The sequence below is a fragment of the Pinus tabuliformis genome, chromosome 5_2 (genome assembly GCF_031772625.1).
Source record: "Pinus tabuliformis cultivar Carrire ecotype Pingquan chromosome 5_2, CPIR1, whole genome shotgun sequence".
Classification (NCBI taxonomy): Eukaryota; Viridiplantae; Streptophyta; class Pinopsida; order Pinales; family Pinaceae; genus Pinus; species Pinus tabuliformis.
This window is the reverse complement of record NC_142306.1, coordinates 527,824,061-527,837,254: the sequence shown is the minus strand read 5'-3', so window position 1 is coordinate 527,837,254 and position 13,194 is coordinate 527,824,061. Positions and strand designations below refer to the sequence as shown.

Here is a 13,194-nt window from a genome sequence, read left to right as displayed (position 1 = left end):
TGGCTTAAAATAGTTAGCTAAACTATGGTGATCTGTCATTAATAAAAACTTCTTACCCAACAAATAATGGTGCCACATTTTTAGCATGTGGATTACTAGTTTCAGCTCCATGTCATAAGATGAATACTTTTGTTCATGCTCCTAAAGTTTTTGAGACTCATAACCTACAACTCTTCCTTCTTGCATTAGCACGCCACCAACTCCTTCCTTGCTGAAATCTGTACATACAGTGAATTCTGTATTTGGGTCTACAATACTCAGAATAGGTGCAGTAGTAGGTAAGTTCTTCAGCTGCTCAAAACTTGTTTTAAAATCTGTGGTCTAAGTGAAGGTTTTTCCTTTCTTTTGCAAAGAAGTAACGGGGTATGCCACCATGGAAAAACCTTCAAGAAACCTCGTATAGTACCCATTCAGATGCATGAATGATCTTATATCAGCTACATTCTTTGGCATGGGCCATTCCATGATGGTTTTGATTTTCTCAGGGTCCACGTCTATCCCCTCCTTGGTAATGATATGTCCTAAATATTGAATTTGTTCCTTAAATAAATCACATTTTCTGTACTTGGTGTACAACTGATGCTCCCTCAGGGTTTCTAGAACAATCTGTAGATGTTACTTATGCTCCTCTATATTTCGGGAATAAATCAGTACATCATCAATAAAGATTAGTACAAACTTATCCAAATATTGATGAAAAACTTTGTTCATTAGACACATAAAATTTGTTGGTGCATTATTTAATCCAAATAGAAACAAAATGAACTTGTAATGCACATAGAGAGTTATAAATGCTATTTTGGCTATTTCTTCTTCCGTTATTCTAATTTGATGGTACCCTAAGTGAATATCAATCTTTGAAAATACAATCGCTCCCTTTACCTGGTCAAACAATTCATCAATATGAGGCAAAGGGTATTTATTCTTAGTTGTTAGCTTGTTTAGCTGTTGATAGTCCATGCACATCCGTAAGGTTCTGTCCTTCTTCTTGATGAAGAGTACAGGGGCTCCCTAAGGTGAGACACTTGGGCGTGTATATTTTTTATCAAACACTTCCTGTAACTGCATTTTCAATTCAGTGAGTTATGGTACGCTCATGTGATAAGGGGCTCCGGATACTGGGGCAGCGCGAGGAATTAGCTCAATGCTGATGTATATATTCCTCTTTGGAGGTAGTCTCATAATCTCCACGAGAAATACGTCTCGCATCCCTCAGGAAATACGTATTTCACACAATATTATTATATGTTTAGTTGTTATTTTCGCATTCATACCGCTACCTAGTTGGGGTTTTTACCCATGACTTAGCAATAAATCATTTTATGTGTTTCCTCTGTATTTTCTACGGAATAAACTTATTAGTCTTCTTTCCTAGCAGTTTCACACATATTTGGTTTAAATTTCTATTTCTTTGTGTCAATTTTTGCATGGCAAGGCTACTTGGTATATATAATTAGTTCATGTTTTACCCTATTTCTTAGTGTGAATTTATTTCAGGTTTTCTTCTTAGAATGAACTCGTTAAGCTTGATTGGCCGTAGAATTTAATCTATTGTTTCTTCTTGTTTCTTTTATAGCTAAAGGGTTTGAATGTGTGGAAACCCTACAACAATAATTTTCCTATTTTCCTATCTAGAATGTCTGCAAATAATACTATTTCCTTTCTACAATGATAATACTTTTGCTAGGAAAGTTTCTAACAGTTTCATTATTTACTAAGAGTTTTTTCTTGCCTTCCTAACTTTTGTTCATAAAGATTTGTATATAATAATTCTACTGTTTTACAGTTTTCCACTGTGGTTTTTACTTAAAGTTTTCACATTCCTGCAAGATATCTAATGTTCCAAAATGCTTATAAAGACAAACTTTGAACTTCACTGAAATAACTCATCTATTTCTTTCAAACAGAATTCAATGTTTAAGTTTTTTAACAATATGTTTCATGTTCCAAGATATAAATACTTATATGGTTTCTATAGTATTTACTATTGTCCTCTTGGACTAGGTTCAACTATAAGTTGACAAATTTCCTCCCAACCATGAGAATAGATTTCAGGCCAAGATCTCCCCCTGAGATGTTGCTCACATGACATATGCTTTCCTATAAGACTAATAGTCTTATCATTTCATAGCTATTTGGTCTTAACTAGACTTACCTTTGGACCTGTCTCACATATCAGCACGGAAACGTCACCTTTTCTTCTTCCTTCTTCATCTAGGGTACCAATACCCTCTTGAATTATTCCTGGATAATAAATCTTCAATGAAGTAGTTAGGGATCGGTAACTACCTATCCTAATGTCACATACCCGTGCCCGCATCAATAATAATTTTTTTTTTTATATATATGTCAAAACTCATGGTAAAAATATCTCACCTTCCGTTGGCTTGATTATGCATGGTTATATATTTTGATTACATATAATTATACATTGAAGACTTTCCGCTGACTTCAGTTATGCCTAGATAGATATAATGTTTTACCTATGCGATTATAATTGGAGCGCACATATATATATACTATGGCACAACCCTTCTGCTAACGGTTGACTTGTTATTGTATCCGTGAGTAATTATGGTTTGGCACTTTAGAATCGATAAAGTCTATGGATAAATTTTGGTTGATTATGGAATGAACCTCGGCCTTGCTAATTGAGCCACTCGAGAGCTGCCGCCGGCATTATTCATGGTGACAGGCGTACGCGGCATTCACTCCACCGATCCGATCACGTGAAGGCAGATGGCGGTCATTAAATTTCTGTCCAACCCTTACCACCTTAATCAAGGGTGGAGATGTTTCGAGGAGGATCTAAGGGCGGAGACGCCTCCAGATGTCCCTCCCGAAGCGTTGAAGGTATAAGGGTCGCCATTCTCGACTGTTCCAGTTATTGTTCTTCCATTCTCTGTGCCATTACGTTTCAGTCGGAGCGCTGCTGGAATTTTCCTGCGCCGAGCGCTTCTTCCTCCGCTGAGTGAGCCTGCTAGTGCCGAGCTGCTGCTCCGTTCAGCTTATACATTCCACCGCAAGTGTTGAGGTGAGACACAGTAGTCGTACCGCCAGTTCCTTTCTCTGTTTCGTTGCTCCGTTTCATTCTGATTCCTTCGTTCTTCGAATCGTTGAATGTATCTTTTCATGAATGAAACTAATGGTTGTCTTACTGTGGGTGTGTGCATGCAGCGGATTTTGGCTCTGGTTCGCTGCGGATAAGGAGGTCCACCTACGAGACCCTGGTTCTTTCAGCCTTACCACATGTGTGTCTCTCGCAGATTCTTGGTGCGCGGTTTGGTTAAGATTATTATTGTTCTCTGTTTGATCTTCTGGCAGAGGGTTTCCCCTGCACCTAGTCGTAGCCCACCCTTAACCCCACTGTGGTTGATCGCAGGTGGCCACAGAAGGCTTCCCACTGTCTCATTCTGTGCCTATTCCGTGCCGGCTATGGGTCCTATCAAACCCTAGCGCTTCCAGTGCTGAGACTGGGGAATTTTCTGGGAAGAAGGAACTGGGTTCACATAATTGTTAATTTGAAAATTGAACTGTTATTTTATTTGCATGTTTGAGGGCATTTCGGCCACGGCCCTGCTGGATAATATATTTGGCACCGACCCCTTATGTTTTCTTTTTACAAGTTGTTACAGCCTTGCGGCTTCTGCCATTTTGGCAATTTAACTTATTTACTATTTCATGTTTGAGTTCTAGTTTTCTTTGTATTACTATCTCATGTTTAGAATACCAGTTTTTCTTTATATTAAAGGTTTGGGTTTTTTTGACCCAGACGCAGCGTAATCTAGCAATACGAGCTCTGTTCATCATTGTGCTGTGATATTTAATTTATTGTAAGGGTTTTATGTATATATTTTGGCAAGCCAATGTAACTCTTGTTACTGTTTGTATGGTTGTACCATGACTGTTCCATAGGCAGAGTAGACGGCTCGATTACCCGACCATATGTCCGCTCTGTATAAGGAAACTGGTCTGATATTTTGCTCGTGTCAAGAGCCAAAGTATGGTTTTCCGGGTTTCATAACTCGGTGGTTCTGTGCATCAACTCCGTGACGGTAATCTAATACCGCTTGGTTTATTTCTAAGTTGTATATGTTAGATGCCGATATTCAATCTATAAGATTGCATGTTAGATATAAATGATTCGCAGGTATCGGCGCTTCTTCTATGAGAATGCATGCTATCGTGATACCCATATGTTCACCATATGTATCTGTTCTTGGGATGTATTCGTGTTACAGGGTAACCTGCACCGCAGGGGTTATATTTCTTCTTTATCTTCTGTGTATATAATCTATTTCGTGATTTCAAAGCTAACTCAAGATTAACTGTGCTAGTCCGGCATTAAGCCGTCGTTGATGTTTCTTTTTGCTTCGTTGCATAACCCTGTCATTTCTTAAATTTGACCGATTCTTTCCCATTTTACGACTCAGGAAGGTAATGCCACTATCAGCTCTGCTACTCATTTTACTTACCCTGGTGCCTGTTGTCCTAACAGAGAGACCCTAACTGGTTTGTTCGGTATCTGCCCAGAATCTGGATGTAAGTCCCTATGCTTATGAGCTCGGATTTCTGTCCACAATTTAGGATGCAGATTCCTAAACGTGTATGCTAACTTGTACTATTCAACTATTGCATCGCCCAAGTAACAGTGGTAATTTCAACAACTTAATCGTTTTTCTTACAGGTATCTATGGTGTTTAACTAGAATGACTTGTAGACACTTGCAGAAAAGTAAGGGTTCAGTCTTACTTACCTGGTTGCTGCCAGCCCTTAAGTCCTCAGTAGATCACCTACAAGCTCATGCATATCTTTTTAGCCGCCCATCCGTGAGACTCCTCTTTCGAGACCAGAGCCTCCCCCCTAGCTTCCTCTTGCCGGATCTCTATCCTCAGCAAGGGTGCACTGTGTGCTCGACTATCTGGTCCTTACCAGACTTAGTCCTTCATTCACATTTTTTTTCTTTCAATTCTCTTTGTTTTTTCTCTGCCTGTCTCTACAGCGCAGACTTTTTGTCATCCCCCCTCCCTTTTCTCCTGGGAACTTCCAGTTAGGGAGGGTGGTTAAAGTCAGTTCCAATAACTAACTTTTCTTGCCAACTCCCTCCCAAGAGTTGCCAATACTATCATGAGTATTCTTTAAAAAAAAAAAAAAACGTTTAAATGCATTCATAAAATAAAAGAAATACTCTTAAGATTTTCTTTTAACAATCAATAAAATAGTCTTGCAATGTCATTTTTGATTTAGTCTTTTACCGTAGTGAGATCTAAATATTTACATTCTCCTGGGGTCATCACATCTCCCCCTCCTGAGATTGGACATCGTCCCGATGTCTGTTGTTCATAAACAGTCCCGGATAAGCTTCCTTAAGTAGCTCTTCATCTTCCCAAGTGGCCTCATCAGGCCCATAGTGCTGCCACTGCACTTTAACTTGGGTAATAACTTGCTTCCTCAACTGCACTTCTCTCCGGTCGAGAATGCTCAGCGGTTCGACCAGGACCTCTCCTTCCGATTCAACCTACAATCATCAATAATATCAGTCAATTTCCATTTCCAAAAATATATACCAAATAGTTCAACTGAATTCAGTCCTTACCCGTATATCTTGCCATTTGATCACACGCTTAGGGTCGTAAATGTATTTTTTAAGCTTGGAAACATGGAAAACATTATGAATTCTAATATGGCTTGGCAGAGCAAGCTGGTAGGCTACCGGCCCAACCCTTGCCAAGACCTGAAAAGGTCCAAAATAGCGGGGTGCAAGTTTAGCGCAACCGCTCCATTGCAGGGTACTTTTCCTGGCTTGTATTCTTACATAAACATGGTCGCCAACCTGATACTCTTTGAACCTTCTCTTCCAATCTGCAAAATTCTTTTGTCGATCCTGAGCAGCCTTTAAATTAGTCCACACTCTTTTTACCATGTCTTCCATCTCCTTGAGCATTTCTTGGCCCAACCTTAGTTTGTCCTCCGGCCCACTCCAGCTTGAGGGCGTACGACATTTCCGTCCGTACAAGACTTAAAATGGAGACATTTGTATCGAGGTGTGGTATCCATTGTTGTATGCAAACTCCACCAAATGTAAATAATCTTCCCATTGTGTCGGTTTTTGCATTACACATGCTCTTAACATATCCTCTACAATCTGATTTACTCGTTCTGTCTGTCCATCAGTCTGGGGATGGTAAGCTGTACTGAAATTCAGTTGTGTACCCAGTTCTGCAAACAATGCTTTCCAAAAGGCGGATGTAAATTTTACATCTCGGTCTGATATTAACGTCTTCGGAAGTCCATGCAGTTTGAACACGTTCTGCATAAAAATGTGTGCAATCTGCACTGCTCTGTAGGTAGATTGCACTGGTATAAAGTGTGCCGCCTTACTCAAATTATCTACTACTACCATAATAGAGTCATTGTTCCTCTTTGTTCTAGGCAGTCCAGTTATGAAATCCATAGATATAACTTCCCACTTCCATTCTGGAATTGGCAGGGGTTGCAATAACCCTGTCGGATGCTGGTGCTCTGCCTTGATCTGCTGACACTCCAAACATCGCGCTAAATATTCAGCCACATGCTTTTTCATTCTCGGCCAGTAGTATTCCCCACGAAGTACAGTAAGCATCTTCTGGTATCCGGGATGTCCTGCGTAGTGACTGGTATGGAATTCATTCAAAATTAGATTTTTAAGGCTATTGTCGTTTGGTACAAACAATCTTTTTTTGTAAAACAGCATTCCATCCTTGCTTACTTCATACCCCTGCTGACTTTCCTTGCTGGAAAGTGGCATTTGCTGCTTCATTTGCTGATATTCGGCATCTTGGTTTGCTGTTGCTTTTATCATTTCCTGCAAGGAATTGTTCCATTTACTGAGTGTAACTTCATATAAACATTGTACCTTTCGACTCAGGGCATCAGCTACGCGGTTCTCCTTTCCTTTCAGATGTTTAATGTCAAAATCAAATCCACTTAAGAAATCTGCCCAACGGGCTTGCCTTGCATTCAGGGTGGGCTGACTGAAGTAGTTTGTCAAGCTGTGATGGTCTGTTAACAACAGAAATTTCCTACCCAGAAGATAGTGCCGCCACATTTTAAGTGCATGTATGACGGCTGCCAATTCCAAGTCGTAGGAAGAATACTTCTGCTCATGTTCCTTCAGCTTTCTCGACTCGTAGGCGATCAATTTCCCTTCTTGCATTAACACACCTCCCACGCCTTCTCGACTAGCGTCGGTACATACCACATAATCCTTATTAGGATCAGCTATACTTAAGACGGGAGCAGAAGTGAGCAAATGCTTAATTCGTTCAAAACTTTGCTGACATTCCGAATTCCATTTGAATGTCCTCCCTTTCTTTTGCAAGGATGTGATAGGATATGCCACCCTTGAGAAGCCTTCCACGAATCTTCTATAATACCCAGCCAATCCCATGAAAGATCTGATATCCACCACATCTTTAGGCATGGGCCAATCCATTATGGTTTTTATTTTCTCAGGATCCACTGCAATCCCTTCCTTTGTAATCACATGGCCTAAATACTGAATCTCCTCTTTATAGAAATCACACTTGCTGAGTTTAGCATACAACTGATGCTCTCGAAGAGTTTGCAGCACCAACCGGAGGTGTTCCTCGTGCTCCTCCTTGGAACGAGAATAAATCAAAATATCATCAATGAATATTAGTACAAATTTGTCCAAAAATTGAAGGAACACATTGTTCATTAAGCACATGAAAGTGGCAGGTGCATTAGTCAATTCGAAAGGTAGCACTACAAATTCATAGTGTCCATACCGGGTTCTGAAAGCTGTTTTAGCAATATCCTCTTCTTTAATTCTGATTTGATGGTAACCAGATCGCAGATCAATCTTAGAAAACACTGTCGCCCCCTTGACTTGATCAAAAAGCTCATCGATCCGAGGTAAGGGGTATTTGTTTTTAATTGTGAGCTTGTTCAGCTGTCGGTAATCGATACACATTCGGAGGGTTCCGTCTTTCTTCCTGACAAATAGCACTGGAGCTCCCCATGGAGATACACTGGGACGGATATAATTTTTATCCAGCAATTCTTGTAACTGCATTTTCAACTCAGTCAACTCGGGTACACTCATTCTATAAGGTGTCCGCGAAACTGGGGCAGCTCCTGGTATTAATTCAATGGTGAAGTCAATATCCCTTTTTGGGGGTAATCCAGGGATTTCCTCCGGAAACACGTCCGCGAATTCTTTTATTACCGGAAGGTGGTCCAGCGCGGTCGTTTTATCCTTGGTTTCTGCATAACCCACCTGAATGGCATACACCTGGCATCTTTTCTGGATGCATTTCGCTAGCTGGGATGCAGTGATTGGTCGGACCTGCACTGGTCGTTTAATTCCCTGCATTTCCTGTTCCTTTCCAGAATCATCCTTGTATCGAATGATCTTCGTTTTGCAGTTCACTAATGCCCAATGCTTTTCTAGCCAATCCATCCCGATTAGGACGTCATAGGATCCAAGTGGAAGCATGTTCAGATCTGCTACCACTGGCTGTCCTGCTATTACTATAGGGCAGTTTTTTATTTTCGCCATTACTCGTCTTTTAGCCCCTGTAGCTAGCTGTACCAGCCAAGGGTTCCTGAATTTTTCAGGTTGTAATTTACACTGTTCAACTATCTTTGGACTAATATAACTTAAAGTAGCTCCTGGATCAATTAGAACAGTGATAGAAAAGTCTAGAATTTTACCTTCAAATTCTACCATGGTGGGCTGGTATTCTGCCTGGCGATCGTCCAAGGCTGCGTTAATCCTTGGCACACTTCGTCCCACATCGCCAACGGTTGATGCCTCATGGATCTGGGATATCTGATCAGTTCCCTTCCGTTGCGGACAGTTCTTGACGTAGTGCGGTCCGCCACAACCCCAACACTGCACGGGGGGTCTGGTTATTCCTTCGCTGTCCAACTTGGTGGACTGTTCGCCCATTCTGGTTTCACTGATGGTCTTGGGTCTGAACGAACCTCTCGGTGCTGCTCTACTGTTCTGCCCTTTACTGCTTCCTTTAACTCCACTACCCCGGCTTCCTTTACTGTTTCCAACAACTTTACTATTCTTTTTCTCACTCCACTTTCTGTTGGAACCGTCCCCTTTCTGTTTGCTCTGCTGATAGCAGATTCTGGACTTGCGAATAGCTTCATCCATGGTTCTAGGATGGTCAAATTCAATCCTTTCTCTCATATACATGGGTAAACTGCTAACAAACCTTTGCACCTTGGCTTTTTCTTCTTTAAGGTAGCGTACATAACGGAGCAGGGACGTAAAACGATTAATAAACTCATCCATAGTCTGTTGTCCCAATCGCAGGTCGTGGAATTCTTTCGCCTTTTCATCATAAAGGTGTTCTGTCAAGTATCTCTCTTTGAAGTATTTCTGGAATTTTCCCCATGTTATGGTTCGTTCGCTTACCCCTTTGACAATTTTAACCTCCTCCCACCACAGGGTTGCTTTTCCTTGCAACTGAAAGATAGCCAATCGTGCCTTCATGTTATGGTCATACTCATATAGCTGGAAATATTTGTTCATATTGATTAGCCATGCTTTAGCCGCTTCCTCTTGTTCCCCATAATAGTGTGGGGGTTTAATTTTTTGGAATTCTCCCTGTAATTCCACCCCTTGACGCTTTGAGGTCTGCTGTTCTGATGCATTATCGGATTGATCCTCTCCTTCTTCCAAATTTCTGGGTTCTGCTTGGTAATGTTGCTCCTCCATCATTCTCTGTTGTTCTGCACTGGGGTTGACTAGTGGCGGGTTCTGTTTGTCAGACAAACTTTTTAAAATCCTTTCTTGCTCCATCGTCAATCGTGCATTATCCTCCTACAACCGAGCCATTTCATTTTTCAGTTCCTGGACTGTTTCTAGTATGGCCAAATTCGTGCTGCGTGTCTCCTCACCCAGCTGTACCCACAATTCTGGGTTGTCTCTAGGATTTGTTGCAGGCCCCTGATCTGTTGCGGGTCTGTGCGGTGCGCTGCTGATTCTCTGCATATTTACTGTTACTATCTAGTGTCTTCTGTTGTTTTTCTTCCTCTTTTCCTGGTATAAAATCAGGAAAATATTTGACACTGTAAGTTACCTTGCACAATTTAGCTACTGAAAAAAAAAAAAATTACTATGATTTCCTCCCAAATTAACAGGTTTAGGCTCGTCCCAGAGGTCACAGTATGGGTACCTCTGCTCTGATACCAATTTGTCACATACCCGTGCCCGCATCAATAATAATTTTTTTTTTATATATATGTCAAAACTCATGGTAAAAATATCTCACCTTCCGTTGGCTTGATTATGCATGGTTATATATTTTGATTACATATAATTATACATTGAAGACTTTCCGCTGACTTAAGTTATGCCTAGATAGATATAATGTTTTACCTATGCGATTATAACTGGAGCGCACATATATATATACTATGGCACAACCCTTCTGCTAACGGTTGACTTGTTATTGTATCCGTGAGTCATTATGGTTTGGCACTTTAGAATCGATAAAGTCTATGGATAATTTTTGGTTGATTATGGAATGAACCTCGGCCTTGCTAATTGAGCCACCCGAGAGCTGCCGCCGGCATTATTCATGGTGACAGGCGTACGCGGCATTCACTCTGCCGATCCGATCATGTGAAGGCAGATGGCGGTCATTAAATTTCTGTCCAACCCTTACCACCTTAATCAAGGGTGGAGATGTTTCGAGGAGGATCTAAGGGCGGAGACGCCTCCAGATGTCCCTCCCGAAGCGTTGAAGGTATAAGGGTCACCATTCTCGACTGTTCCGGTTATTGTTCTTCCATTCTCCGCACCATTACGTTTCAGTCCGAGCGCTGCTGGAATTTTCCTGTGCCGAGCGCTTCTTCCTCCGCTGAGTGACCCTGCTGGCGCCGAGCTGCTGCTCCGTTCAACTTATACATTCCACCGCAAGTGTTGAGGTGAGACACAGTAGTCATACCGCCGGTTCCTTTCTCTGTTTCGTTGCTCCGTTTCATTCTGATTCCTTCGTTCTTCGAATCGTTGAATGTATCTTTTCATGAATGAAACTAATGGTTGTCTTACTGTGGGTGTGTGCATGCAGCGGATTTTGGCTCTGGTTCGCTGCGGATAAGGAGGTCCACCTACGAGACCCTGGTGCTTTCGGCCTTACCACAGGTGTGTCTCTCGCAGATTCTTGGTGCGCGGTTTGGTTAAGATTATTATTGTTCTCTGTTTGATCTTCTGGCAGAGGGTTTCCCCTGCGCCTAGCCGTAGCCCACCCTTAACCCCACTATGGTTGATCGCAGGTGGCCACGGAAGGCTTCGCACTGTCTCATTCTGTGCCTATTCCGTGCCGGCTATGGGTCCTATCAAACCCTAGCGCTTCCAGTGCTGAGACTAGGGAATTTTCTGGGAAGAAGGAACTGGGTTCACATAATTGTTAATTTGAAAATTGAAATGTTATTTTATTTGCATGTTTGAGGGCATTTCGGCCACGTCCCTACTGGATACTATATTGGGCACCGACCCCTTATGTTTTCTTTTTACAAGTTGTTACAGCCTTGCGGCTTCTGCCATTTTGGCAATTTAACTTATTTACTATTTCATGTTTGAGTTCCAGTTTTCTTTGTATTACTGTCTCATGTTTAGAATACCAGTTTTTCTTTATATTAAAGGTTTGGGTTCTGTCGACCCGGACGCGGCGTAATCTAGCAATACGAGCTCTGTTCAACATTGTGCTGTGGTATTTAATTTATTGTAAGGGTTTTATGTATATATTTTGGCAAACCAATGTAACTCCTGTTACTGTTTGTATGGTTGTACCATGACTGTTCCATAGGCAGAGTAGACGGCTCGGTTACCCGACCATATGTCCGCTCTGTATAAGGAAACTGGTCTGATATTTTGCTCGTATCAAGAGCCAAAGTATGGTTTTCCGGGTTTCATAACTCGGTGGTTCTGTGCATCAACTCTGTGACGGTAATCTAATACCGCTTGGTTTATTTCTAAGTTGTATATGTTAGATGCCGATATTCAATCTATAAGATTGCATGTTAGATATAAATGATTCGCAGGTATCGGCGCTTCTTCTATGAGAATGCATGCTATCGTGATACCCAGATGTTCACCATATGTATCAGTTCTTGGGATGTATTCGTGTTACAGGGTAACCTGCACTGCAGGGGTTATATTTCTTCTTTATCTTCTGTGTATATAATCTATTTCGTGAATGCAAAGCTAACTCAAGATTAACTGTGCTAGTCCGGCATTAAGCCGTCGTTGATGTTTCTTTTTGCTTCGTTGCATAACCCTGTCATTTCTTAAATTTGACCGATTCTTTCCCGTTTTGCGACTCAGGAAGGTAATGCCACTATCAGCTCTGCTACTCATTTTACTTACCCTGGTGCCTGTTGTCCTAACAGCGAGACCCTAACTGGTCTGTTCGGTATCTGCCCAGAATCCGGATGCAAGTCCCTATGCTTATGAGCTCGGATTTCTGTCCACAATTCAGGACGCAGATTCCTAAACGTGTATGCTAACTTGTACTGTTCAACTATTGCATCACCCAAGTAACAGTGGTAATTTCAACAACTTAATCGTTTGTCTTACAGGTATCTATGGTGTTTAACTAGAATGACTTGTAGACACTTGCAGAAAAGTAAGGGTTCAGTCTTACTTACCTGGTTGCTGCCAGCCCTTAAGTCCTCAGTAGATCACCTGCAAGCTCATGCATATCTTTTTAGCCGCCCATCCGTGAGACTCGTCTTTCGAGACCAGAGCCTCCCCCCTAGCTTCCTCTTGCCGGATCTCTATCCTCAGCAAGGGTGCACTGTGTGCTCGACTATTTGGTCCTTACCAGACTTAGTCCTTCATTCACTTTTTTTTTTCTTTCAATTCTCTTTTTTTTTTCTCTGCCTGTCTCTACAGCGCAGACTTTTTGTCATCCCCCCTCCCTTTTCCCCTGGGAACTTCCAGTTAGGGAGGGTGGTTAAAGTCAGTTCCAATAACTAACTTTTCTTGCCAACTCCCTCCCAAGAGTTGCCAATACTATCATGAGTATTCTTTTTTTTTCTTTAAAAACATTTAAATGCATTCATAAAATAAAAGAAATACTTTTAAGATTTTCTTTTAAAAATCAATAAAATAGTCTTGCAATGTCATTTTTGATTTAGTCTTTTACCGTAGCGAGATCTAAATAT

At 41.4% G+C, this 13,194-nt stretch overlaps 1 protein-coding gene and 1 pseudogene across 1 annotated transcript; one reads left to right on the top strand and one right to left on the bottom strand.

Moving 5' to 3' along the window:
* Nucleotides 1-6,019: 6,019 nt before the first annotated feature.
* LOC149160043 (uncharacterized) lies at nt 6,020-9,823 on the bottom strand. Its single transcript, XM_089434493.1, has 5 exons — nt 9,641-9,823; nt 8,732-9,535; nt 8,102-8,590; nt 7,137-7,315; nt 6,020-7,031 (listed from the first exon to the last, which is right to left on the bottom strand). Exons 1-5 carry the CDS (start codon nt 9,821-9,823, stop codon nt 6,020-6,022), a joined length of 2,667 nt encoding a protein of 888 aa, XP_089290619.1.
* A 1,241-nt stretch (nt 9,824-11,064) lies between these two features.
* The window catches only part of LOC149160042 (glycosyltransferase family 92 protein RCOM_0530710-like), a 90,936-nt pseudogene continuing 88,806 nt past the window's right edge, over nt 11,065-13,194 (top strand).